This window comes from Lissotriton helveticus, chromosome 2_2 (genome assembly GCF_964261635.1).
Source record: "Lissotriton helveticus chromosome 2_2, aLisHel1.1, whole genome shotgun sequence".
Lineage (NCBI taxonomy): Eukaryota > Metazoa > Chordata > Amphibia > Caudata > Salamandridae > Lissotriton > Lissotriton helveticus.
In genome coordinates this window covers 190,297,722-190,325,178 of record NC_136060.1, presented here as the reverse complement: position 1 = coordinate 190,325,178, position 27,457 = coordinate 190,297,722, and the positions used below count along the sequence as shown (strand labels likewise).

At 43.4% G+C, this 27,457-nt stretch overlaps 1 protein-coding gene across 1 annotated transcript in view; it reads left to right on the top strand.

Annotated features, from left to right (window-relative positions):
- FAM114A1 (family with sequence similarity 114 member A1) overlaps positions 1 to 27,457 on the top strand; it is a 271,172-nt gene that overhangs the window by 93,945 nt on the left and 149,770 nt on the right. Inside the window, exons 4-6 of the mRNA XM_078678335.1 lie at positions 2,300 to 2,407; positions 11,260 to 11,366; positions 16,991 to 17,125. Of these exons, the coding sequence (XP_078534461.1) occupies positions 2,300 to 2,407; positions 11,260 to 11,366; positions 16,991 to 17,125 (350 nt within the window). The remainder of the gene's footprint in view (positions 1 to 2,299; positions 2,408 to 11,259; positions 11,367 to 16,990; positions 17,126 to 27,457) is intronic.

Sequence of the window (27,457 nt, the reverse complement as noted above, 5' to 3'; positions counted from 1 at the left end):
TGATAGAAAGTGTCCCCGTGTTGACGTCCTTCCTGTGACATGTTTCTCATGTGTACTAATTCATCGCACTTCCTTCAAGAATCCTTTATTTTACCAAGGGCTTCCTTAATTTAATGAATCCTCTCCTCAGATAAGGCATGTGTGCTCCTCCCTGGTAATCCCTCAGATTACAGAGCCGACATTTGGACAGGGCGAGAGAGTAATCATAGTATAAAAGCAAAGACGGGGAAAGGTTAAGGCTGGACTGTGGTACTAGAGGGCTCAAGTGGTCGTTCTCTGCTGTCAATAACCGTGTTCATGTTTTCCATCAGCTACTTTTCTGGGATTAATCTTGGACACTGGTCTGTGTCCAAGATGAATAACCTTAACTCAACTAATTGTCAGTCACGCTTAAATGCCTTTAGTGATCCTTTAAGTAAAGGGTAGCTGAAGATGCTTTTAATTTAGAGACGTTGATTGTTGTGAGTGTTCATGTTGGTAAGCGCACTCTCCCACTAGTCAGTGTTCATAATGTGCTTCTACTGATTAAAGGCAATAAAAACAAAGAGTTAATTTTGGGCTAGTATTTCAACGGACTGAGGTACATCTACCAACAAATTTATGAAATTACTCTATATTGAAGAATAACAAGTGTAGTTATGATGGGTGTTTTTTCCACCAGAGATTTCTGAAAAAATCTGTAAACTGTATATGTATCATTCCTTTAGCAGTATAGCATTTTACATTCTGTTAACTGTCGTTCGTATATTTCCTTGCAAGTCATCTTGTGGCAATGCAAGAGAGGCACACAATTAAGGCGTCTCAAAGGACAACGCCTAAAAATGTACTTCATACTTAGTGGTAAAAATAATGTAATCACATTTTGAAAAAACGCTACTGTAGACAATCACTTCCTCCTCCTATCTTATGCTATGACCCTATAACAACAAAGATATCGGGCTAACATTCTATTTCAGTGATATCTTTCCTGAGCTGGAAGATGTACATACAACTTTCCCTTTCTTGATCTTATTCATATACTTGTCAACCTATTAATTTTGAAATGTATAGAGCCTCTTTTGAAACTTCCCTATAGAAATACTTCCTGTTAAATTGGAACTGCCTGGTGGAATGGTGTCATTTCCTCTTGCAGGGACTAGCCCTGCCGCGTCATGTTTGTGGTTATGATTAAACGTTTATTCCTACCCTCAGTCACAGCTGACTTTGGTGTAGCCACTGAGTTTTTAATAACAGATACCTGAGGGTACACATCCAGTCACAGTCAGCTACGCTTTCAAAACACTAGAAATGTTACAAAGTCAAGAATCCAGTGGACAAAGGACCCAAATGGCCAAAGATGTTGATTTTTACTCTTCTGTGAATCGAGTGATGTTGTATGGGGCCTCGTCCTTCGAATTTCCAAGCAGCTGGATGGGACCCCAGTGTGATGCTCAGTTGATTTGGGATTTGAGGGGGTGGGGAAGGTAGTAGTGCTATAGGGAAATGGGGTCACTGACCATACAATATGAGGTCATAGAGGCCGCAAGGAGTCCTTGAACACCTGCATTCTGGACTAATGATAAATTCCCCACACATTATCAACTACCCAGTAGTGGATGGGCATGAACTTTCCTGCAGCATCACATCAGCCGGTGGGGTATCAGAAGAAGCCCAGGGTAAAAGGTGCAAAGTGTTAGTGGCTGCAAACCCTTTATGAGACGAGAGGCTGTGACCTGACTGCAGGACGAATAGCCCACCCTGGCGAAATGTTTCTCGGTAGACCAACATCTAAGCCATGGTCGGACTGGGACAAAAAAAACAGGCCCGGGCACCAAATTAAAAGTGTCCCAATTAGTGAATCAGATGCCTAAAAAAATGGCCCACGTTTACAAATCAGGGATTTTTTAAACTTGTATAGGCCAGCAATATAGGTGTTTCGCTAGGTATGGGACACTGCATGCGTTTATACTTGCTGCTGCCAAAATTTGTAGCAATATCAGAAAAATCGACAGTAAAAACAGGCCGACAGAATACAAAACATGCCCACAAACAGCCATAAAAAAACAGCCCGTACACTGATCTATGAGGCAAACCCTACGGACACTGCTAGATTCCCCTATAGGTCAGTCCAACCCTGAACAAAACTACTGAAAACAGAACAGTAGAACACATTAGTAAAAATCAATTTGAAATTACAGTGGCTCATATATTTAACCTGTCTTACTCCAATAAAACGTTATGGTCAGCGTATTTTTAATGCAGCTCGGTTGCATTTTCTTGCTGCTTTTTCTGACAGCAGTTTCATTTCTTTTCACAACAGGTCATGGATTAACAGCGGTTAAGGAAAAAGCTGGAGCTACACTTGGAATTCATAGCACAACTTCTCATGAAGATACGTGTTCTGACACCTCTGAAACTGCAAAAGCAGGTACTTTTGTACAGTTCAAATATTTATTTGAGTTATCTGATTTCTTTATGTTCTCAAGTTGCAAGAACTAGAATGTGCATATAAAGCCTTTTATTCTCAAATATTCTTGGCGTGCCTAAAAGAATGAGTGTCTGTTCTTATTAGGCCGTCACATTTCTATTAATTCTTGCGCGATATCTGGTACAAATTAATGAATATCTGCATAATGTAACGGATTTTTTTCCAGGCAAGAAATCAGTTGTGAAAACGCGCTCAGTGGGATCAAGTGTAGTTATTTCCTCGCCGCCAACTGTAGCTTTTTTTCATCACCCTTAGTTATCAACAGTGGCCAGAGGTCCTAAGTCGCAGCATGTCATTGCATACAAACAGATGGGTTGTTTCTGGTACTTTGTTTTTTACTGGATTGCAGTTTGCAGCATGTGCGTGGTGGCAAAGGGTTGTTGCAATGAATGCCCCACGCTGTGTCTGAGTCATGACTGATATACATTTCCACTAGGTAGTCACTTTGCAAATATTTGCCAGTAGAATCTTAACCCTAAGAGCAGTGCTTGTTGCTGCCTTTCAGATTCTTTGTGGTAACTTCCCCCTCTGTCACACAGCCAGCCACCAGAACAGGTGCCCGTTTTTTCTTCAACTGTTCATCTTCCGCAGTTTATATCACCCAGGATGTTCCATTATTGATTCTGCTGGCAAATAAAAGAGCTATTAAGAAAGAAGCCTGGTAGTAAAATTGTCGAATTAAAGTGAACATCTGACATGGCCATTATCGACACATTGGAGAATATACTTTAAACTATCCATCTCCGGCCCAATTACACGTTCAGAGCTAAATAACGATTGCTCTACAAACAGAAGTTTGCACAGGGACTGGATATTACGAGTTGTGTGATAATTATCACATCTTCCCAGTTTTGACCTGATACATTTAAGCAGGTCAACGCTGCTGAAAGTTAAAACAGGAAATGACCCAGAAAAAAAGCAAAATGTGATATTTTGGATACTATATATGCATTCTGCATGTTAGTTATCATTTAAAAAGTGAAATAGAATGTATTTACCACACCTGGTAAATAATTCACTCCGTAGTAATGGCACTTACCTGGTGTGGTAAAAAAAAATATATATATTATGCGCAAAATGGAGTCAGAGGCTCTGTGTTGTGGGTGGAAAACATGCCAGTGTTTAAGGTGACATTTAGACTGTTTACTTATTTAATACATTATCTGTTTTATATGTTTATTTTTTTATAGTGCACACTACAAATATATTTATCTTAGGTTGCACAGCACATACCACAGTAACAAGTGGTAAAAAACAATCAAACTATGGTTGTGGTGGTTGGCTCTATGCGAAATGGAAAACTATATGCAAAGTTGGTGGGGAGTTTCCTGGTGACAGCATAGAGACCATTGTTGTAGTCCATTCCAGAAGTATGTTTACTGGTGCCCTACAAATAATACACTGAGCATCCTATGATGCAAAAGGCCTAAAGTGGTGCATCCTCATTCTGGCAATGCATTGATTAGAATGTTCTCCTGAAGCGCTAATTCAAGTGCCCCTACATCCAGAGCACCCATATGGGGCTCCTCCGTCATGTACACGCCTGCCAACATATTTCTGTTGGCAAACACCCTATTTCTAAAGGTATGGTTCTCACCGGGTGAGGTTTAGTCAATTAGATGTGGCTCTTTGTCCTTGTTAGAAGGAAATAAATATTTAGGGTCAGTGACTTAGCTGAAGGTTTACAATATTGCTGTGGATCCTTGATGGTGACCAAAACTATAGTGGGTTTGTATTTTAATGTCGAATAGTTTGTCAGAATGTTATTGCTTAAACAACGGTGTCCCGTGCATGGAGTGTGCGCTGGCGGTAGGTTCGATGGGCAATGACATTGCAGATCGACCTTCATGCCAGAGACACACTCCATGCTGTGGGTGAAGTTCTAACTAATAAATACGCTTCTTACCTGAAGAACGACTCCAGTGTGGAGCTTCAGCACTTACCACAAAAACTAAAGGACTTTAATTACCAAGTTCCCTGTTAGTCCTTCTCAGCAGCACAGTGTAGCTTGTCATTGGCACACTCAAACTGAAACCTCTGAATTGTATCGGGGATGTAGGTACTCATTTGGAGTCAGTAATGGGATCCGCCCTGCCTTTTAATATCTGGACGTGTTGCTCACTTCAAAAACCCTAAACTTGCACATGCTCTGCTATGCTGGCATGGTGTGTGTATGCTAGGGATACGGATTGGTCATTGTTTTGCTACAAAGTGCTCTCTGCTGTCAGATGGCCTAATAAGCAAAGCAGCATCAAAGGTATATGGCCAGGGTGTATTGGCATAATGTGCTTATTCATAACAGGAGATGGTAGAGATTCCTCCGTGGCTTACTTTACCATGAAAAGTGTGTCTTTTGTTTTAATAAATAAAGATAAAGAATATTGTTAGGTGTCTTGATAAAAATAAAAAAACTGCTTGTTCTTTTTAACGTCTGGTAGTTCCTCAGCATCCTGAGTTAAGGATCTCTTATGATGTTTATGTGAGGTAATCATTCGATATCCAGAAAAGGATGGTGAATGCAAGCAACCCTCCGTAGGGGTGAAAGGAGTGCTCTTCAAAAAGACACAGACTTGAAACCCAGGTATTCGATCTGAGAGAACCCTTTGTATGTTGCTTGTTTTCCCAGCTCTGACATCCTTGCCTGAGCAACTTGGTGTATAGCACTGTAAATTTCTATCCAGGACCACAAGGAGGGTGTCTGCCATTTAGTTTCCGATAAAGGAGGAACCATATAAATGGTTTGGAGTGAATTAGCCAGAATTATGATCTTTAGAAGAAGACCATTGTATTTTGTTGTTGTGATGCCACTTTTGGTATTCTGCTAAACCGAGGCTACTGAGATTTTTAGATCTTGCCTAAGGCAGCACACATGCAGTGTTGCTTGTGAGAAATATTGTATATTACAAGGGGGCTTGGGGCCCATATTGCTTACCATTTGTTTGTTTCATTTTCACTCTTATTTGCTGCTTTCTGATTGGTTAGTACGTGCCAGTTTCCCTTCCCCTTCTTTCCTTTGGAGCATAGACCAAGTACTGATTGCTTCCTCTTGATTAGTGTCCTTTCACTACTCGCGCTGTGATTGAGGTGCTTTTCTTCTTTCTTCTTCCTCATTGTCTGTGTTGCTGCTTCTTTTTTCTTCTTCCTTGTTGCTTCTTTATCGTTCTTCTTCCTCATTTTCTGTGTTGCTACTTCCGTTTGCAGCTCTGCAAGACGTCTTAAAGACATTGGCAAAGCCTATAGCTCTCATGTAGGCAAGATGTATTGGCTTTGCAAATTCTTGTTTTTCTAAATAAAGATGCACAATTACTACATTAGCAGAGGTTTCTATCACATAATGTTCTTATGGCAGCAGACTTTAGTAAGAAAATTAGGATAACTGGGTTGTTTCATAGGTATTTTTGTTGTTTAGATTTCCATTCGTTTTTTACACTGACGCTGCTGAAGTACGACCGTCACATTCGCAATTCAGCAGTTTCCTATGATTTAAATGACTTAGAGGATAAAAGGTGCACATCATGCGCATATCTATGTGGCTCCAGGTAATAGGATTTTAATGCTTGCACTAGGGATGTGTCACACAGGACACCATGGTATGAATTAATTGCCCTTTCTCTATGGGAACAAAACTCTCTTGGCGCACAGCTGACTGTTTATAATGTTATTTTAAGTCTACTCCCACGAGCACATCTGTTGGTCGGAGAACAATACAGTTTAACATCAAAATTGTTATTCCAAATAAAGAGGTAAATAAGAGACTGACGTATTAAACACAACCCCAAAACCAATGCAAACACCAGTAATTCCAGTAGCAAATAGCCCAAAACCCAAGCCATTAGAATGCACTCCCTCTGTATGTGTTGAATCTGCGGCTGATGACCTCTCTAGAGTGGTCACAGTCTCAGCCTTGAGGCTTCCTTTATTACCTGAAGTCAGTGCCTTTTGACCTACCTTGTGTGAGATACACAAGGCTCTGACGCTCAGCAATAGGTTACACATTCTTTGCCCATTCTAGAGGTAAGGGTCCAAATTCTTCCTATCACGTCTGTAGAGCAAGAACTTTTCTTTTGAAAGCAGAAATTGCTTCTATGAGAGATTTACAACCGAAAGCAAATAAAACAAGCAGTGGAAAAGCCAGTAGGTCTCGCCTATTCAAGTGCTATTGGCTTTGCCTATGTGTTTTAGCCATGTTGTACACCAGCATGACTACTGTTCAGCATGACCAAAACGTTGTGGCATAGAGGACCGTGTCGTAGAGTGGAGTCTCGTTGAGTGGAATATTGTAGAGTTGAGTAGAGTGTCGCAGCATTGTAGAATGCAGTGGTGTAGATACAGTGGTGCAGAATAGAGTGGAGTAGAGTTCAGCGGTCCAGAGTGTAGTGGCATAGAGTGGTGCAGAATAGAGTGTTGCACAGTGGTGCAGAGGAGAGTCAAGTGGTTTAGAGTGTAGTGGCACAGAGTAAAGTAGTGCAGAGTACAGTGCAGTGGCATATAATGGAGTGCTGCAGAGTAGAGTGGCATAGAGTGTGGTAAAGTAGAGTGCAGTAGAGTGGTGTAGAGCTGAGTGGTGGAGAGTAGAGTGAAGTGGTGTAGAGTGCAGTGGCATAGAGTGCAGTGGTGCAGAGTAGAGTGGCATGGAGTTTAGTGGCAAAAAGTGCAGTGTTGAAAAGTAAAGTGTCACAGGGTGCAATGGTTTCGAGTTGAGTGGTGTAGAGTTTAGTGGCATAGAGTAAAATCGTGTAGAGTAAAAAAAGTGGTGTAGTGTGTTGCAGAGTAGAGAATAGTTGTATCGAGTTCAGTTGGGGCAAAGTAAATTGGCGCACAGTGCAGTGGCATAAAGTGCATTGGTTTTGAGTATAGGAGTGTAAAGTGCATTGGCGTAGAGTGCAGAGGCATAGAGTAGAGTATCAGAGTGCAGTGGCGAAGAGTGGAGTGGCACAGCAGAGATTGCATTGACGTAGGGTGCATGTTTCAGAGTAGAGTGGAGTGGTATAGAGTGGGGTGGTGCAGGGTTGTGTGATGTAGGGAAGAAGGAAGCGGCTAAAGTAGACTGGCGTAGAATGCAGTGACATAGAATGGCATAGAGTGCAGTGGCGCAGGGTAGATAGGAGTGGCGTAGAGTGCATTGGCAGGGAGTGGATTGCTACAGAGTATGTGCATTGGTGTAGAGTGTATTGACATAGAGTGCAGTATTGCAGAGTAGAGTGGCATAGAGCGGCATGGAGTAGAGTGGTGAAGGGTAGAGTAGAGTGGCGCAGCGTAGACTGCAGTGGCATAGAGTGTCGTGGCATAGATTGTAGTGGCATAGAGTTGAGTGCCTCAGAGTGCAGTAGTGTAGATTAGATTGTTTCAGAGTAAAGTGAAGTGGCATAGAGTGGAGTGGTGCAGGGTAAATTGCAGTGACGTAGAGTGTTGTATAGTGCAGTGATGCAGATTAGATTAGAGAGGGGTAGAGTGGATTGGCTTAGAGTGCAGTGGCATGGAGTGGAGTAGTAGAGAGTACAGTGTAGTGCTGCAGAGTAGAGTGGCGTAGAGTAGTGTGGCATAGAGTGAAGTGGCATAGCGTAGATTGCAGTGGCACAGAGTGGAGTGGCATAAACTGGAGTAGAGTGGTGTAGAGTGCAGCAGCATAGAGTAGATTGTTACAGAGTAGAGTGAAGTGCCGTAGAGTGCAGTGGTGCTTGGTAGAGTGCAGTGGCATAGAGTACAGTGGTATCGAGTACAGTGGTGCAAAACAGATTAGAGAGGTATAGAGTTGATTGTCCTAAAGTACAGTGGCACAGAGTAGAGTGCAGTGGCATAGAGTGCAGTGGTGCAGAGCAGAGTAGCATAAAGTGCATTGGCATAAAGTCGAGTGGTGCACAGTAGAGTAGAGTGGCGTAGAGTGGAGTGGAGTGCAGTTATGGAGCAGAGTGGTGCAAAGTAGAGTGGAGTGGCATAGAGTTCATTGGCATAAAGTAGAGTTGTGCACAGTAGAGTAGAGAAATGTAGAGTGCAGTGACATAAAGTAGAGTGTAGTGGTGTAAAGTGGAGTATGCATGGTGCGGAGCACTTTGCCTTTACAGACAACACATTTTCAATTGAAATGACCATTACATGTGCACAGACATACGGTTTTACTGATAAAGTATTCAGCACAAATGATAATGTGTGAAAATATCAGCACTTAGTGTATTGATTTGTTTTGATCGTATTAAAATATTTGTTTCCACCATATTTCAAAATTAGAAAAAAAATTGCTTCATTTGTGCTTTCTTAATTCTAAAATATCTGCACAGTTTACAGACATTTAAATTATGTTGTGTTTCTACAGAGAAGCCTTTCTTTCATAGCACGTTGTCACATAAATCCTCTCACTTTGTAGTCAATGAAAGAATAGTAAACACCAAGCTCCCCTGGAAGGCAGAGCCTGACATTTGACCTCTGTCTTTGAATGTGGCATAATAAGAACAAGATTTGAAGGCTTGTTTACAGAAAGCTAGCAGGAAGAATACAGTAAATAGGTAATGCTCCACGGGGAGGGACGAACTCAAGCTGGATAACCTAAAACAAATATAGTCAGTAATTAAAAAGCAAGCAAATGTGAGTTACAAACCGCAAAGCCAATGGTAAGCAATGGGCGGAATGCATTCCCAGGGAAGCTTTCCGAATGTCCACAACATGTCTTTAGCAAACCAGACGGCTGGGCTGTGTTGTAGGCTTTGACCTAAAAACTATTCTGGCAAAAGAGAATTATCGTACTACCAATGTATAGGAAATGTTGGAACTGAAATGTGTAAAAGTTTTGAAAGTCAAACATATACTCATATATTTATAAGCATTGTTGATATTCAAGCGGAGGTGTGTAATTGGAGGAAATGTGGTGAGTAATTTAGACACAGTGTACGTTTACACATTTGCACTTGTAAAGTTTTTTTTCTTTTTCTCTATTTGGAAAATATTTTCCCCTGTGGACAACTGCTGTCCTGTAATCCTCCCCCAATGTTGGGAGTGTCCAATCCACTTTCCCACCCCAAATACAAATATACACCTGTCAAGGACAGTAGTACATGTTGTAGCACATATGGGGTAGGAAAGGGCCTGCAAAAGTCTGTGAAGAGCACAGATATGCATGTTTATGAGTATTCACTTACTATGGCCATTGTCTCCACCTAGAAATACACACCTCTGCCCCCGTGATGGCAGGGTGTATTTGTTTCCCACAAAGTAATAGATCATATTCTTGTAATATTACATGTGAGTAAGTTACTTTGAGTTTAAACTCAGATTTTGTGAATTTAAAACATGAATTTACTTTCGGAAATCAAGCCACTTATGCACCAAAGTCACACTTAGTTCATAATTGGTTTTGTGAATTTGGGCCTAAAGACCTGAAGCTGAAGAAAGGTAGCTGGGTGAGTCTGTATGGTCCGATGATGTCAAGGAATGTCCACTCTCTGACTGCTAATGTCGAAGGGTCTGACAGTAGATTTCAGTGCAGTGTCCTGGAACATTGGAATATTATAGGAGCGATGGAATATTGCTGCGGATATTCTTTTTCTTTTTAATATGCTTATTAGAATTTTCAGAAAAATCTCAAAAGCATAAATATTATCTCATGTGCAACCAATCTTAAGTATTTGACCACCCCATTACATCCAGTCACAGCAGTTATTGAGCGACCAATTCTTTGAGATGTTCCACATAATGCTCACTCATAACTTTATCGTTACCGGACCCCACAAATGTCAACATTTTATAGTTAAGGGAGGTCTGCTATTGGGGGGTCCATTATTTTTGTAAATATGTCCAACCCAAGTCGCCAAATACTCTACCACTTTGTAATCTCTGCGGGTGAGTTGCATGTGTTGTTAAGCCTACTCCAATATATCTCTCTTGCAGACTCTTACCTCCAGGGCTCAGGGTGCAGGCCAGTGTATGGAGATCTGGCATCTTTGCTAGGACTACCCTGAGCGTCACCATCCATGTTGCCATTTTCATTTTCCTGCATTGTGGCAGTACCATCAACAAGCACCGTTATGGTCCCTGTCAGAACCATCCCTGCTAGGTACAATAATGTACTTCTCACTTCTGCTCAGAATTCCACTGGCGGTTGACAGGGCCATGTCTGTGTAAAAAGGCTGCTGAGGCCAGTGCGCACCTACCAGACATTCGGGTTCGCTGGGTATATCTTAGAAAGGTTTCTGGGGGTCATGTAGGTTCTATGCAAGATATTACACTGGATAAGCTTAAGTCTAGCGTTAGTGGACCCTGTCAGACCTGATCACATGCTTTTCCCTCTTCTGCTCCGGTCACCTCGCCTGGGCAATCCATGCTCCAACAGTCCCTGGTGTGGGTTGTCTTGTTCCCCCTATTTATAAGGGAGGCCACTTGCAAATGCGTTATCAGCCACCTGCAACCTGGGTGACATGTAATGTATCATGAAGGGCTGAAATGTTTCTGTATAGATGTTGTTACCTGATGATACATTGAAAGGACAGTTATTGCCAATGTCAATTGTTGGGGAGAAAAGAGAAAATCGTGACTGGTGTATGTATGAGATTTCTTACCACTGCTTGTTCCTTCTGTGCAGTCTCGAATAAAGAGTTATAAAAAAAAAAATCAGCCACCTGCAACCTGCCAGAACTACTAACTGTCGCATAACCACTATTCCTGCGACTAGTGCTGTGCATACTCAACACAATTCATGTTTAAGTATCCTTTTAGTGTATCCAACAAACCAGGGAACAACTTCCTTCTCTCAGAGTTCATGGTCCTGTTAAAATGAGTTATTATTATATTTTTTTATTTAATAGAATGTGCTTCTGAATCAGAAGAGGGTACTGCCGAAGCTCCACCAGCTTCTCCTTCAGCCAGTTCTCGCGGAGTGTTGTCAACAATCACAAATGTTGTACAAAACACAGTAAGTAGTTCTTCTGAGCCCTGTACTGTTCTTTGTGAATGCTAAGTGTTATCTTAACATGAGCATCTCGTACACTAGGAGTTTTATCTTAACGTGAGCATCTCGTACACCAGGAGTTTTATCTTAACATAAGCATCTCGTACTCTAGTTTTATCTTAAAATGAACATCTCGTACACTAGGGGTTTTATCTTAACCCCTTCGCTGCGAGGCCTTTTCCCCCGTGCTAAGCCTTTTTTTGGCTATTTGGGGTAGTTTGCGCTTATGCCCCTGTAACGTTTTAACCACATAAGATATCCATGCCAAATTTGCGTCCTTTTTTTTCAACATTATGGAGATTCTAAAGGTACCCAGGGTTTTTGGATTCCCCTGGAGGGGACCCAACAATTAGCCAAAATACAGCAAAGATTTTGTTTTTGGGGGGAAAAATGCTAGAAAATGGCTACAGGTGAAAGCATCTGTTTTTTGGGAAAAGTAGATACATTTCTGAATTCAGCAAGTGGTCATTTGTGTAGATCCTTCAAGGTTTCTTTATAGAAACTAACAGTTAAATGTAGAAAAAATTGAAAACTAGTTAAAAAACAGCCATTTGTGTCGTTTTCCCCTGTAACTTCTAATTATGACAGCTATTTGAAAGCAATATACTGTTACATCGGCTGGACCTTTCCGGTTGTGGGGAATATATAGCACTTGTAGGTTCACTAAGAACCCGACGAACCCAGAGCCAAAAACTGAGCAGCGTCTTGCAATGGTTTTTTATTATGTACCGGGTATATAGCAATTATTCTGGGAAAATGTATACATGGAAAAATCGATATGTAAGACGCCTATGTATTTCTGAAATGGGAACAAAATATAGAGTTTAGAAACAGTAGATATTTGCACATTTCCAAAATTGGGAGTACCCATACTAGCATGAGAACTACAGGTCATTTTCAAACTGACTTCTTTTTTACACATTGTCTTTTATTTGGAAGGCAGAAATGCATCAAAGGTCAATAGGTAATAACAGTTGCTCTCCAATTCTGTATTACCCTAAGTCTCCCGATAAAAATGGTACCTCACGTGTTTGGGTAGGCCTAGTTCCCACGATAGAAAACTGCTCAAAACACAACATGGACACACCACATTTTCACAATGAAAAATGACCCTTTTTTTGCAAAGTGCCTAGATGTAGAGTTTAAACCCTAGCTCTGCCGGCACCTGGGTAAACCTAGCAAACCTATACATTTTTTAAAGCAAGACACCCAGGGGAATTCAGGATGGGGTGACTTGACTGGCTCTCACCGGGTTCTGTTACCCAGAATCTCTTGCAAACCTAAATAAATAACAAAAAAACATTTTCCTCACATTTCTGTGGTGGAAAGTTCTGGAATCTACGTGGATCCACAAAATTCCACCCATCCTGCATTCCCTAAAGTCTTCTGAGAAGAATGGTACCTTACTTGTGTGGGTAGGCCTAGTCCCCACGACAGGATACGGCGTAATACGCAATGTGGACGCACCACATTTTCACAGTGAAAAATTACCCTTTTTTTGCAAAGTGCCTAACTGTAGTTTTTTAACCCTAGCTCTGCCGACACGTAGGGAAACCTAGCAAACCTATACATTTTTGAAAACTAGACACCCAGGGGAATTTAGGATGGGTTGACTTGACTGGCTCTCACCAGGTTTTGTTACCCAGAATCCCTTGCAAACCTAAATAATTCACACAAAAAAAAAATTCCTCACATTTCTGTGGTGGAAAGTTCTGGAATCTTCGTGGATCTACAAATTTCCACCCACCCAGCGTTCCCCTAAGTCTTCTAAGAAAAATGGTATCTCACTTGTGTGGGTAGGCCTAGTGCCCTCTAAAGGAAACGGCGCAACACGCCACTGTGAACACACCACATTTTCCCTGTGAAAAATTGCCCTTTTTTTGCCTAGTTGTATTTTTTTTAATTTTTTTATTTGTTTATTGGTTTCAGTCACAGCCATACATTACTTGACTAAACAACTTATACGAGGTTTTCAGCAAGATAATCAAGCAGACATTAATCCTGGTTGCAATTTACACATTTCCTACAAGACTCGCCTGTCTATGCAATTCCATTTCGACAGTAGCCGACACACAAGGATCCCCCGATGCTTATTCCAGTGTGACCACTTCCTATCCCATTTCTTGGGGCATCCACAAGCCTTAAAAACCTCAGTCTCCACCCACATACATCTATCCATTTCTCTGGCCCACATGGTGACGAGTGGTGGATTTGTTCCCCCCCCCAACCTCTAGCTAGCTCTCTATTTTCACTAGTCTATACCCCAATGTCGTAAATTGCTGTTCGACTTCCGTTAGGTCGGTCGCCGCCTCCCAAATGTTTAATATTGCCAATTGTGGAGTTAATACTATGTCCTTCCCCAAAGCTGTGCGCATGTGGTCTGAGGCTCCCTCCCAGAGGGGACGTATTTTGGGGCAGGTCCACAGTGTATGGTAAAATATGGCCTTCTGACCACAACCCTTCACACACCGGTCATCAGGTCTAGTTCCTATTCTCCCCAATATTGTCCCTGTGATGTACGTGCGGTGGAGTACCCTAAGTTGAATCAACCGAAATCTCTGAGTGATAGCCGCTGCACGTGGGGACATAAGAGCCATCTGCCAGTCCTCGTCCTCTATAGGGCCCATGTCGTCTTGCCATCACTCTCTGAGCTTCGGGAAGGTGTCAGGCAAATTGTTGCTCAACTTCTTATAAGTCAGAGATATTGCCTTCGAAGTAAGAGTCCCATCCAACAAGCGGTCCTCCAGAGGTGACGACTCTGGTATATCTTTAAGCGAGGGGAACGCTGCCCGTATCGCGTGTCTGATTTAGCTGTAGTTTTTTAACCCTAGCTCTGCCGGCACCTAGGGAAACCCAGCAAACCTATACATTTTTAAAGCTAGACACCCAGGGGAATTCAGGATGAATTTCCTGCACAGAAATGTGAGATTCTTTTTTTTTTCATCAACATTTGAGGTTTGCAGGGGATTCTGGGTAGGGAAATGTTGAGGGACCCCTGCAAGCCATACCTTGCTGGACTCCCCCGGTTGTCTAGTTTTCAGAAATGTGTGGGTTTGGTAGGTTTCCCTAGATGGCCGCCAAGCCCGGGGCCAAAATCTCATGGGACCCCCCTTGCAAAACCAGGTTTTTTGTGATAGATAATTTTGATGTCGCCTCAATAGGTTTTGGGCACGAGTGAGGTATCCTTTTTATCGGGAGACCTAGTGGAACGCTGGGTGGTAGGAAATTTGTGGATCCAAGCAGATTACAAAACTTTCCCACACAGAAATTTGAGAAAAAAGGGATTTATGTGGCTAAATTTGAGGTTTGCAAGGAATTCTGGGTAGGGAATGTTGGGGGATCCACGCATGCCATACCTTGCTGGACTCCCATGGGTGTCTAGTTCCCCCCTTGCAAAACCAGGTTGTTTTCTGATAGGTAATTTTGAGTGCGCCTCAATGGGTTTTGGGCGCTTGCCTGTCGCGGGTGCGTGACCCACCCACACAAGTGAGGTACCATTTTTCTCGGAAGACTTTGGGGAATGCGGGGTGTGTGAAATGTTGTGGATCGATCCACACAGATTCCCGAACTTTCCACCACTGAGATGTGAGAAAAATGTTGACAAATTTTTAAGTTTGCAAGGGATTCTGGGTAACAGAATCTGGAGAGCCAGACAAGTCACCCCATCCTGAATTCCCCTGGGTGTCTAGTTTTTAAAAATGTATAGGTTTGCTAGGTTTTCCTAGGTGCAAGCAGAGCTAGGGTTCAAAATCTACAGCTACGCACTTTGCAAAAAAGGGTCAGTTTTCACTGTGAAAATGGGGTGTGTCCATGTTGTGATTTGGGCCGTTTCCTGTTGGGGGCACTAGGCCTACCCACACAAGTGAGGTACCATTTTTCTTGGAAAACTTCGGGAAAAGCGGAGTGGGTGGAATTTTGTGGATCCATGCAAATTCCAGAACTTTCCACCACATAAATGTGAGGAAAATGTTTTTTTGGGACAAAGTTTGAGGTTTGCAAGGGATTATGGGTAAAAGAACCTGTGAGAGCCAGCCAAGTCACCCCATCCTGGATTCCCCTTGGTGTCTAGTTTTCGCAAATGTACAGGTTTGCTAGGTTTCCCTATGTGCCAGCTGTGCTAGGGCCCAAAATCCACAGGTAGGCACATTGCTAAAAAAAAATCTGTGCCTAGTAGGCTTTCTGTCGCCCTGGGGGGGAATAGGGGGTGTCGTACACTAGTAGAAAGAGGTAAATGTTGCAAGGCAAGTGTCAATAACAGGCATTCAGGTCACACCCTGAGCATGAAGCACAGAGGTCCAAGAGACCTATTCACAAATGCATTTTGATTTAGGTAACATAGTATTCACGTAGAACTCTTTTACATACTAAAACATGGCTTTGTGAATTGGCCCCAGAACATCTAATACGAGACTTTAATGGGAACAGTCACTGCATATTCATATGCAATTATTATAACTAGAAAGGACTGTTCTCTTTTTGCACTTTTACTATAAGAAAGTTGGACATTTCAGGTTGGACTCACAAAGGCATATAAGAGTATGTAAAAATGTACACGTGTAATACTACTTCTGCTACTCATAAATGCGTTTGTGGTTCAGTCTTAACGTGTTTTGGGGGATTTCTGGCAATCACCAGAACCCAAAAGGGTGATTGATTGTATTTGTTTGCTTAGCTCTTTTTGTATAAAAAGACTATTTCTTTATTAGAGATTTCTAATCAATGCATTTAATTTGAAGACATTTTTATCCAAAGTGTACATTGCTGGTTAAAAAATAATTCAGATTTAATTGCGAAATCAAATAGAATAATAGTTACAAATTTAAATTGGAGGATGTAACAGAGGAGCAAAGAAGGGGGAAGGTCAGTAGAGATATGAAAAGACCTCTATAGGCAGACAGATCAAACAGTCCTGGTTTTGAATGCCTGGTTTTGAGCTCCATAAAATGCTTAATTCTAGGTTTCAGAATTGGCTGTGTTTAGTCTTACTCTTGTTGACAGCAATTCAAGGCTTAGGCCAAAGTGCACAATACAAGACTCTCTTTTCTGTGCAAACGGATAACTCCCCACCTCTTTGCAGTACAGTGCTAAATTTGTTAAAAAATGAATAATTTGTGCGGGGTCCAAAATTGTTGAGCTTCCCCTCACCCCCCATTGTATTGCTTGATGCCAGGACTGCCCAGATTTTGATTCCACTTTATTCCTTTAAAATTCCTTTTTCTTTTTTTCACTTTTGCCGGCTCGTTTTCATCCCCGCCTTCTCCCTTTCATTTTATTTTGCTATTTTTCTCTTCATTCTTTTTTCTCCATGTTATGCCGTCTTTTTCTCCTCTTCTGGGTTAAAGTCTGATGAAAAATGTGTCCCTGTCCCCTAAATGAGTGACGGCTCCACCACCTTTAACCACCTTACACAATACCATAGTATCATTCATGCACAGCAGCAACATAGAACTTTCTCAATGGAACACTAAATGTGGCTCTTCTACTAGAAAAAATAAAATAAAGATTAATTTAAATTTGACAGCTTATGTTTAGTACCATTCAATATTAGTATCATGTTTACCTGATAAAGTGCCTGTTGTTATATGAAGGGGAAAACTGTTCTGACTGGAGGCCTGGACGCACTCGAATTTATTGGCAAGAAAACGATGAAAGTGCTGGCAGAAGGTGATCCTGGGTTTAAGAGAACCAAGATATTGATGCAGCGGACTGCCTCCCTGTCACAGGTAAGACTGCTTCAGATGCACTGGCAGAAGATTTAAACGCCCTCTGATGGATGGTGGCTGTGCTAGTGCGAGAGAAAGCTGTTAAGAGCTTTTCAATTAATGGGAATGGTTAAATTAAGCTTGTAATTGTTTTTGTGCCTCTTGGGAAATCTGTGGGCTAATGCATGTAAATCATAAAGCGACCTTGGCAGTGGAAACACTGCAGTGTATTCACACATTCAGATTCAGTGAGGGGAATAGACGCTCTCCGCTTTATGAATACTGCTACAATTACGAAAAAAACAGTAACGTGTGTATCCTTTGTATGCGGCCAGTCTATTGGAAGTTTCGCTTTAGAAAGCATATTTTTGTTAGTTTCTTTTTGTTGCTCTTCCGCCCTTTTCTTAATTTGTTTTACTATTTTATTTTCTATAAAACATTCAATATTGTCTCAAATATCCCAGTGTTTTCCGTTTTCCATAAACGTATTTCATTTCCCGATATTGCAGCACACCGTCTGAATTGGTTTCAGAGCTCTAGACTGCCAATTTTTGAATACTTTTTAATAATCTAGCTCACACCCAAAATTCACAAACGTAGGTGTTGTAACCATGCCGAGAACGGACATGGGATCGCGTCTTGAATTTCCCTGCTAGCTCCACCATTTTGACTACCAACAGGGTGGTGTTCCATGGGGTAATTGTATTACCGGATGTGGATTGGTGTAATACCGGATGTGGATTAGTGCAACAGGATTGTGAAATGCAGCACTGGTCAAGCAATGTCAAACTCATGCTGCTTCTTCACACCTCTAAAGACCTTCAAAAAGGAGCCAAACCACTGCTGGACCATACTCCATAAACTCTTCAGAACCGCTCACACATGGCTATCGCTGAGTAACGACTGGCTACAGAGGCTAACCTCCCTATAGTCCTATAAATAACCTCTGGGTGAAACTGACTACTCCCATCCACTACAGTAGGATCCTATGTTCTATGTACATATGTAGTATTACATAACATGGCAAGGGTAGCCAAACACTCTTGGAGTTTTTTGTTGTTGTTTTTTTGGGGGAGTTTTATATAGTGCGAACTAGACCCGAGCGCTTTACGTGAGCACCAGTTGCGTTACAGATGAAGGCAAGTTATTTAGATCCTGATGGGTGGCCCAATTGTCCACCACGGCAGCAGAGGCCATGACCTCCACTCTATTGGTTTGAGGACCACATACCAAATCTAGGGATTGCTGCTAGGCAGGCAGGTATTTGTGTGTCTTCAGCAAAGCTGCCAGTGCACTGGCTCTACTGCAGGCGCCATGTCTGATGCTCTTGCAAAGGTTTTTTGTTGTCAAGAAAACAGACTCTTAAAAACAATAGTTTGTTTCTAGTAAACAGAAAAAATAAAGGCCCTGGCACACAGGACGTTTTCTCCTTGCCCTTTATGATCACTGTATGATTTACCCACACGGGACTGCCATACCTTGTGAAAACAGTGGGTGGACACCAACTACCCATGTGTACCACCGGCCCAGTTCTAGACGGTGGGTGAGGCCCACCCAAGGAAGATCCTGGCCCACACAAAGCCATTCAGAAGTGGAAAAGCAGGTCCACATTCCTGGGCCGACTTACCTACTGGTGCACAACCCAAAAAGTTGCTACAGCTTAAGTGTGACTCTCAGCAAGCAACAGAGTCAGGCCAGTTGATTGTCATGGGCAGAATGACAATGGTCCGGCCCAGGAGGCACAGCAGTTGTGTATCTCCTCCCATCCCAGGCCTAAGGAGGTGACTTTGGGTCCTCAGGAAGCTGCTGATGCTTTTGAGCAGCACCATTAACAAGTCTTGGACGGGGAACGTTAGCTTTAGTCCCTCGCAGCAGGCCACAACGATCGTATAGAAAAGCCTACTACCAGCATTCTTGGTTTAAAAACTGTGCAGTGGCACAACAAATTGAGATTTGAAGTTTCATTCTAATAAAATTCCATCTGTTTAAGGAATGGGAAGGGTGCTGCTCACAGCTAAAAGTGATGGAACTTCAGAAAAAACACTAAGGACTGAAATAACTTTACACTTAATGAGAAAGATTACTAGAAATGGATAAAAGGAAAATTAGATTTTAACAATGTTGCAATGAAAAATTTAATTCACCTTCGATCTTGGGGTACATGGAGAGGTAACAACAGAGGAGGGATAAAGAGAGAGACAGAGACTAAAGGTAATAAGAGACGGAGTGGGGGGTGGAGACAAACAGAGAGGGGGAGAGAAAAGAGAGAGAGGAGAGGAAAAGAGGGGAGGGAAATAATTATAGATAAGCGCAATGAGGGAGTGAGGGGGGAAAGGAGATGGAAACAGCCAAGGAAAAGATGAAGTGAGGACAGTCTAAGAGGAGAGAAGGGTAGAGCAAGAGATTGGTAAAGACAGGGTAGGAAATAAAAGTGGAGAGAAGGGCAATGGCAAGGGGAGAAAAAGAATAGTGAATGACAAAGCAAAGGATGGATGCAGAAGAGGGTGTTAGAAGTTTCCTAGTCAGTAGTAATAAGGAAAGGATGGATCACACACACTTCATATTCTGACGGTCCAGCAGTCTACAATTGATTTAGAGGTTGGCGATACCTTGAGTAAGTGCCAAATGAGGAGTAGAACCCAGGAAAGGGCTAATATGGTACTATCCCTTCTAGAAAGGGGTAGAATGGTAAAAGAAATGCCACCTGTGGATTCTCCACTGTATCTAACAATTCCTCCAGAAATAGGTGGTTTTTCCTTTAACCCCTTCCATGCTGATGACGAGCTCAGCTCGTCATCAGCATTACCTACCCTGTGCGGATGACAAGATGAACTCGTCACTCAACATGTTGATTTTGAAATTCCAGCGCACAGCGGGAAAACCGCTAGCGTGCAAGTGGTTAACACTCCTAAAGGTAGAACAAGGCCCCTCCACTTCCCCGAATAACTTTAAAAAGCATGCAGAACTGAAAACACTTATAAGGACAGCTATTTAGTTAATGTCTACAGAGAATGGTCTTCTGCAAATGTCAAGGTTTGATAAAGCAGGTAACTACTGACAGCAGCAGCTCAGTAAATAGAACACAATGAAATATAACATTAGGTTCAGGACACAAACAAGTTCAAGGGCTGGAGGGAAATGAGGGTGACTGACATGAGAAAACATAATTTGATGAAAAGGAGACTATTAAAGACGGAAAAAAGAACTGAAGTAAAACTCAGACGCAATAGGATTTGAGAAAGTGTTGAATATGGACTTGGGAAGTAGAAAACCAACGAAATACAGAGTGTATGTGGGAGATAGAGGAATGAGGTAGAGGGGGAAGTTATAGACTAAGAGAGAGGGAGGGGAATAGTGCAGGGGCAATGGTAATGGGGAATATCAGGGCAACTACGGAGAGAGAGAAAGAGAGAGAGACAGGAAAAAAGAGATGGATAACGCAAGAGATGGAATAATGGGAGGGGGAATGATAAAGAAGAGGATTAAAATAGAGGGGTTTGTAGAATGATAGGAAGACAGAATGAAGAATTGGTAGGACAGACATACAGGAACATAGAAAATGTAATATATGTGGTCGGTGAGAACGTGAGAGAGCAGGTGAAATGAGAGAGTAAAGAAAGGGGCGAGAGGGATAAACAATAGCAGGAGGAGTGATGGGCCCACTCATACATGTGGGGTGATGAAATAGAGAACAAGGCATCGGTAATATATAGAAAATGAAAAGAATGGCTGTAGATGAAGTGCTTTCCTCCAGCATGTCAAGCAGATTCAGATCATGTCTCTTCCCACAGTCACCAAGTACCAAGCTGTTTTATACCCCCTAAGACATCACACATAGCGAGACTTCTGTGTGGCAACTAAAAGGGTCTACGAAAGACTTGGATGTGTATAGCCACTGAAGCCTGAAGTATATTAGTGAGATTTCTGACTTCATAAGGGTGGGCAGAGATATTAGGAGACCTCAGGGTGACGAGGAAAGTCAGTGATCTGAAGGTAAACGAGATCTTCTGGTATGTGAAATTTAGTGGAAGATTCAGCAACTTGAGGGTGCTATGTGCCCCTGGGGCCTAAGGTGGACCAGAGCTCCTGGGATTAATGTCCCTGAGTCACTCGGGAACCTCTGGGCAATTGACCGTGGCCAGGCACCACAAGTAAACGACACTGAGCAGGAACCTTAGCACGCCCAGGTGAGCCAGAGCCATTGGGACAAACAGGAGCCTTGAAGACCTTGGAGTGAGTAGAGTTTCGGGCAACTTGGAGTACTCATAAAGCAAATGACTATGAGGGTGAGCTTGAGGCTCAGGCACCTAAACTCAGCTAGGCCTCTGAAGCATATGTTCACCCCCAATGCCCACTGTGAGGATGGAGGGTGATCAGGAGCTTCAGCCGTCTGGTGGTGACAATACACCTCATGCCCTTAGGGTGAGCAAAACATCAAGGAAGCTATACAGATATATAAGTTATGCGGAATTTCATGGTATTCATTATCCTCTGGGACATTAGCATGCCCTGGAGCTTCCAAGTAAGACTGAGCAGGAGCTACAGGCTCCGATAGTGAACAAGCAAATCAGGTGACCAGATGAGCTGGAATCCAAAGACACCTGAGAGTGAACTGGAACCTTAAGGATCTGAACCTGAGCAGGCGTCTCAAAGGACCAGAGAGTGGAAATGAGCTCCAGGGTCCCTTTAATAAGTGGGTAGTTTAGAGACCAACTGATGATGAGCAAGAGTCTGAAGGCCTAAGGATGAGCAGTACCTATGGATTCTTACGTGTGAACAGAAGACTAAAGACAAGATGATACGCATGAGATTCTGGGGTCATGTTGGTCAGGGCCAAGCAAGGATTCATAAGAATGACCAGGAGTTTAAGGACATGGTTGCAGAGAGAGGATTCAGAGATGCTCCATTTGCAACCATTTTGCACCATAACCATAACACAAGGGTGGTAGTGATCCCTCAACAGGGAATGTCCGCACCTTCAATAGCACATTAAAGTCAATAATCAATTTAGCATGAAAAAAGTCAAAGTATCCTACTAGATCTGTATAAGCGGGTGCTCGCTTTGCTCAAAACACCTACCACCTAGAGGTGTTATTAAGCACACATCCGTGTGCAACAACTTATATACCAAAAATTGAGACTCCAGCAGCACTCCTTTAACCCCTTCCGTGCTGCCGTTGGCTGACGGGAGCATTCCATCCCTAGTGCTGCCAACGGCCGTCGCAGCCCCGCCCACTCATTAGAACGCCCGCACCGCGGCAGAATTGCTGCCGCGGTTAAGGCGTTAAGTCACATATAAATCATAGACGGTATAGATCACAATCAAATTCGTTTGGCAGTGGTGATACGCGGACCGGCGGAGACATTACGACTCGGAGGGGTTCAGCGTACTACGGTTGCACTGGCAACAGGCGCAATACATTTGGCACCAGAAGGGGTGTGTGAGGAGCTGAGTGTGGGGTAGGAGGTATTATTTAACCCGTTTAATAAGGAAAGATTGAAGGGGAAATTATTGGCCCGCTGCAATTCGCAGTGTTTTCTGGTATTGAGGGACACAAGTTTGACCCATTTCTTATGGCCCGTGATTTGCACATTTGGAGCTTTTAGAATCATCTCGTAACTTGCCAGATTCACTTCCAGATATGGGGATCGTAATGACGACGGTACTCTGAACTTTTGGGCCCGCATATTTGCAGCTTTTACAATCATCTTGTAACCTGCCAGATTCACTTCCGGATATGGATATCGTAATGACGACGGTATTCTGAACTTTTGGACCCGCGAGCTACCTACACGCAGCTTTAGGATTCTTGTCTCAACCTGCCAGAACTACTTCCGGAAAGTGGGATCTTGTAGTTGACGATTTCTGAATACTTTGAGCCGGGTTGGTTTATTGGACTCCGGATTCGGGCCCTTCCACGTAACTGTTTGTAAGACTCCATACGAACTGTTTTTCAGTTATGGCCGGATTGACTTGGATGTCTATGCCTTGAAAAAGTCTCAGTAAAAGACGAAATACGTGTTGGCTATCTTGTGCTGGGAACATTTTAAACAAATGTTTTACACAGCTTGACTAAAGACTGCTGAACAGCAAGAATATTGTCTTGTCTGGATGCCTGACTCTGGAATGATGTTGTGTCTTGTCCACTTTTGAGTAGAGGGATATATATTATAGGTCCCATTAATTGTGATCTTTAGGGCTTATGATTTATATGTGACTTAAAGCAGTGCTGTGCTTTTTTTTCCAAAAGCACCTAATCTGAAGTATTTCAGTGCCTTAAAGAGAGGTGTTTTAAGGTTCATGGTGCACGCCCATTGTACCCTTAACTCCTGTGGAAGTCTTTTTTTATTACTTGTGGCTAAGCAGAGCTCAGTAGTGCACAGTATAGTGCTTTCTATTCTGAGCATATTTGTTTGGTACAGGGCACTGCAGTATTGTTTTCCTGAATAAATCTTCTTTTTATTATTTTGTACACATTCATTACCGTTTACATATTGTAAACCAAATACACGCTACAAAACAACCAGAACTACTAGCAGTTCAAGCATGTTGTTACTTCCATTAAGGGGGATATGTGAATGCTGGAAGTATTGCCAGAGGCTAGAATGGCAAAAAAGCAATATCTCATTTAAAAAAAACTTGGCCTTAAAACAGATGGGAGAAAAACCCAGGCCCTGTTGAGAATGGGTTTTGAACGTGACTGGCAACGTGAGTTATGGCCTGTATTGTGTGCGTTGGTTACCATAACTCGTGAGTTTACTTGATTTTTCACTTTTGTCAAAACTATAACTCAGTTTTTAACTGTTTTTTTTTTAATAAACGTGCATAGAAAGGGAGGGTAAATAAATTGTAAAGTCTGCATTCTTTTATTAGGTAGGAGTGTGAAAAGTTGTAAGAGGGCTTACTGCACTGCGTTTTTAAACTTCGGTGCTTTGCAAACTGCAAAGCGGACAATTTCTTTTTTTAGAACAGATGAAAAGCTGCAAAGAGATGTGTGGCTGTAGGAATGTTTCTGTTGCTGCACGTGACCAGGAGCAGGCTGCATCCCATCTGTATGCTGTGTCCCTCCCCTTCTACAAAGCCAAAGCGAAGCCTCGTTGGTTGGTGGTTATGGTGCTAAAATATCAAAAGTTGACAATGTCAGTACCTAAAATCTTAGATTTCTGCAGTACTTTGTACCACTGCCCATTCATCTTTAAGGCCCACACATCCATGTTCATGGCCCTCCCTGAGCTAGAATCCTAGAGCCGGGCCTGGTGTACCCCCGACTTGTGCCCTGCTAGTGTTGGTTTGAATTGAGTGGGGCAACCATCTATAGCCTGATGGCCCTGTGTTGAATGAATGTGCTGCGATGGCAGAGTCAGCTATTGCTCTACTATCAAAATCTCTGCAACCCCCATGCCTCTGATTAGGGAGGGGGAACCGCGAGCGAGACCCTCACCGACTCACAGCAGGGGTCCGGCATGCAAAACTCCAAATGAGCCCCTATTTAACTAGTTGTAATTAACATTTATGGAATTTTAATGTTTATGCTAATCTGTGGCATACGGGGGGCATCAACTATCATCTGTAACACCCGTACGTGCATTAATATTAAATGGCAACTTGATATGTGTCTAAATCTGTGCGGATACTGAGTGTCTATTATACTTGGTTCACACAGTTTGTAAAAGTAAATGGTTCAAAGGTCTCTGATCACGAAATGTGGAATGTGCAAAACCACAAATATAATCATCTGCAATAAACCTCTTACTCCCACTAGTCTTTAACGTGACAGCCACCTTAAAACCACTTGGATGCTAATGACAAGGGTAACTCGTCATGGAGTGCCCATTCATTTCAATGGAAATTACATTGAAGTGCCAGAAGATGCTTAGCATCCAAGTGGATATATTAAAGCTCTTCACCCCCCCCCCCCTCCACTTTGAACACTGGCATGCCCTCTATCACCTCCACCCTACTTGTTGTTCTCTTTTAAAAGACCACCTTTTCCACCGCCTACGAGGAATGTCCTCATGATACGGTATGTCACCCTATAAAGGAAATAAATACACCGGCCCTCAGCTGTTCGTAGAGCGTGTGTAATATCTGCCGACTTTAACCAATAGCATCTCACAATATGTCATCGGAGGCCGCTGTCCATGTTCATCGGCGCCCGGGAAGAAGCGGCGTCCTCTCCTCTCCTCCCCTCAGCGCTGGAAGGACCCACAGTCCTGGGTCGTCACTCCCCAGAGGTGGAGGCGACGTAGCAGGTTACATTCCGTGGACATTGTGCTGAAGTGACAGCAGAACCTCGAGCTGTCTCCTTGGGGTAGCAGTGCTCCACTGCGTGCCCTGGTGGTCGGTGGGTGTTGTGATTGATGAATATGAACTTGCTGTCGGCTCAGGTTTGTCGCGTGCCAGCGTTACGTTCGAGTCCTCGCGCCAGTAAAGATGATTCAGCGCGGGAAATATTGCCGACTCACAGTTACAGTGGCCGCGAGGGGTCAATGTGAAGCTTTGCTGATGAGCTGCCTTTACTCATTATGGCATGTGTCAGAAATGAGCTACGATCGGGACTTTAGTGGAGTCATTCTTTTTATGGCCATTTAAGTTATAAAACGCGCTGACATAGAGCTTGTTGGTCTGTGCTCAGGGGTAACATAACATCAGAAAGACCTAAGTAGAGAGAGGGGGAGGTAAAAACAGCAAAGGGAAAGAAGATGTACCACTTCTTTAGTCCCTTCTTGACTCCCGAGTTCAGTGCCAGTGACCCACAGACGAGTGGACAGCCGTGCAGCCAGCGCCGCTCTGCTGAGGTGAAACTGCTGACGGGCTGCCCTGTGCCAGCTTCCACGAGGGTCCCGCCAGGCTTACCGTTCTGAAAGTCACTCTACGTGTACTGTAAAAGATCAAGTCCGTAGTGTTTGCTAAATCAGGTGAGTGGTGGGGAATGCTACACCCAAGGCTGGATCGACAAAACGGATCATTGGCCCGAGGGGCCAGTGGCCGAGGCCGGCTGAGTGGCATTTTTGCTCCTACTTGTACGGTCTGGTGCCACCACGCACCGCACTCTTAAAACGCCAAAGGCTGCCGCAGCCCGACGGCACCCTGTCCGGCTGGCTCATTGCCTCTCATAGAATGATGATGGGCTGCCCAGGTGAGCACGCGGGGCGCGCGCCTCCAGCCTGCGGCCTACTCCCTTCCAGACAGGCTCTCGGCAGAAGTGAAGCTCGCAGAGCTGCTGCTCCAGGGCTGTGGTTCAGTTATAACACAATGTATATTTGAAGAGCGAACGATCACCTTGGGTCCCTTGACGCTAAAGTAACAGATGACGTGTATTGCTATCCACGTCAGGGATACTCATTTTATTGACCTTGAAAAGCCGATTGAACCCACCAGAATTCGAACTTGTACCAGTGTATGCACTGGTCTGGCAGATTCCCCTTCTGGAAGGAAGGAATGAGTTAGAGATTCGCCAAAAGAGCTGTTTGGCGGGTTTTTAATTTTTAAAACCCAATCCCTCAAAGGACACAACAATCCGGCCGCCTCGTGAAGGATGGTCCAGGGAGGGCATGGCTTGGCAGTTCGGGCTGGACTGTTCCCATGAGGCACAGGGTCAGACTGATTTTCATATAGCCATGTCTGAACTGGGGTGGCAGAGTGGGCTAAAGAACGGTGATGGATTAAACCCAGATCTTTTGACTGGGTGTGAGTGTTTGATTGGTTCGGATGCTCCGTCCATCACCACCCCCTTTTGTACCGCTTTTGGCCGCCATAAGTGTGGCAAGGTATGCTCAGACATGAGTCCGTTGCTCACTTTGCCACTGGATTCAAGCAAGCTGGGCTGAAGACGGCTGTAATGCCAGAAACCTGTCCTCGGAAGCTTCTTTCCGGTCCAGGGAGGGCATGGCTTGGCAGTTCGGGCTGGACTGTTCCCATGAGGCACAGGGCCAGACTGATTTGCATATAGCCATGTCTGAACTGGGGTGGCAGAGTGGGCTAAAGAACGGTGATGGATTAAACCCAGATCTTTTGACTGGGTTTGAGTGTTTGATTGGTTCGGATGCTCCGTCCATCACCACCCCCTTTTGTACCGCCTCGTGAAGGATGGCACTAACCCGCCAACATATTTGTTTTCAGGTGTGTTAGTTCATTTTTGATTCATTGGCGTGAATGTGGAATGTAACTCCCAGAATGCAAAGGCGGAATATAGTCATGTGGTAACCTGAGTTAGGGATGGTCGAGGAAAACAGACCTGCACAGGCAATATGTCAGGGCATTAGGTACTTCGAAGGTTAACTGCCCCAGGTTAGTTCTCTTGCTCCAGACTGTTGGGTAGTCTGTGGGGGCTGGGGAGGAGAGCTCAAAGG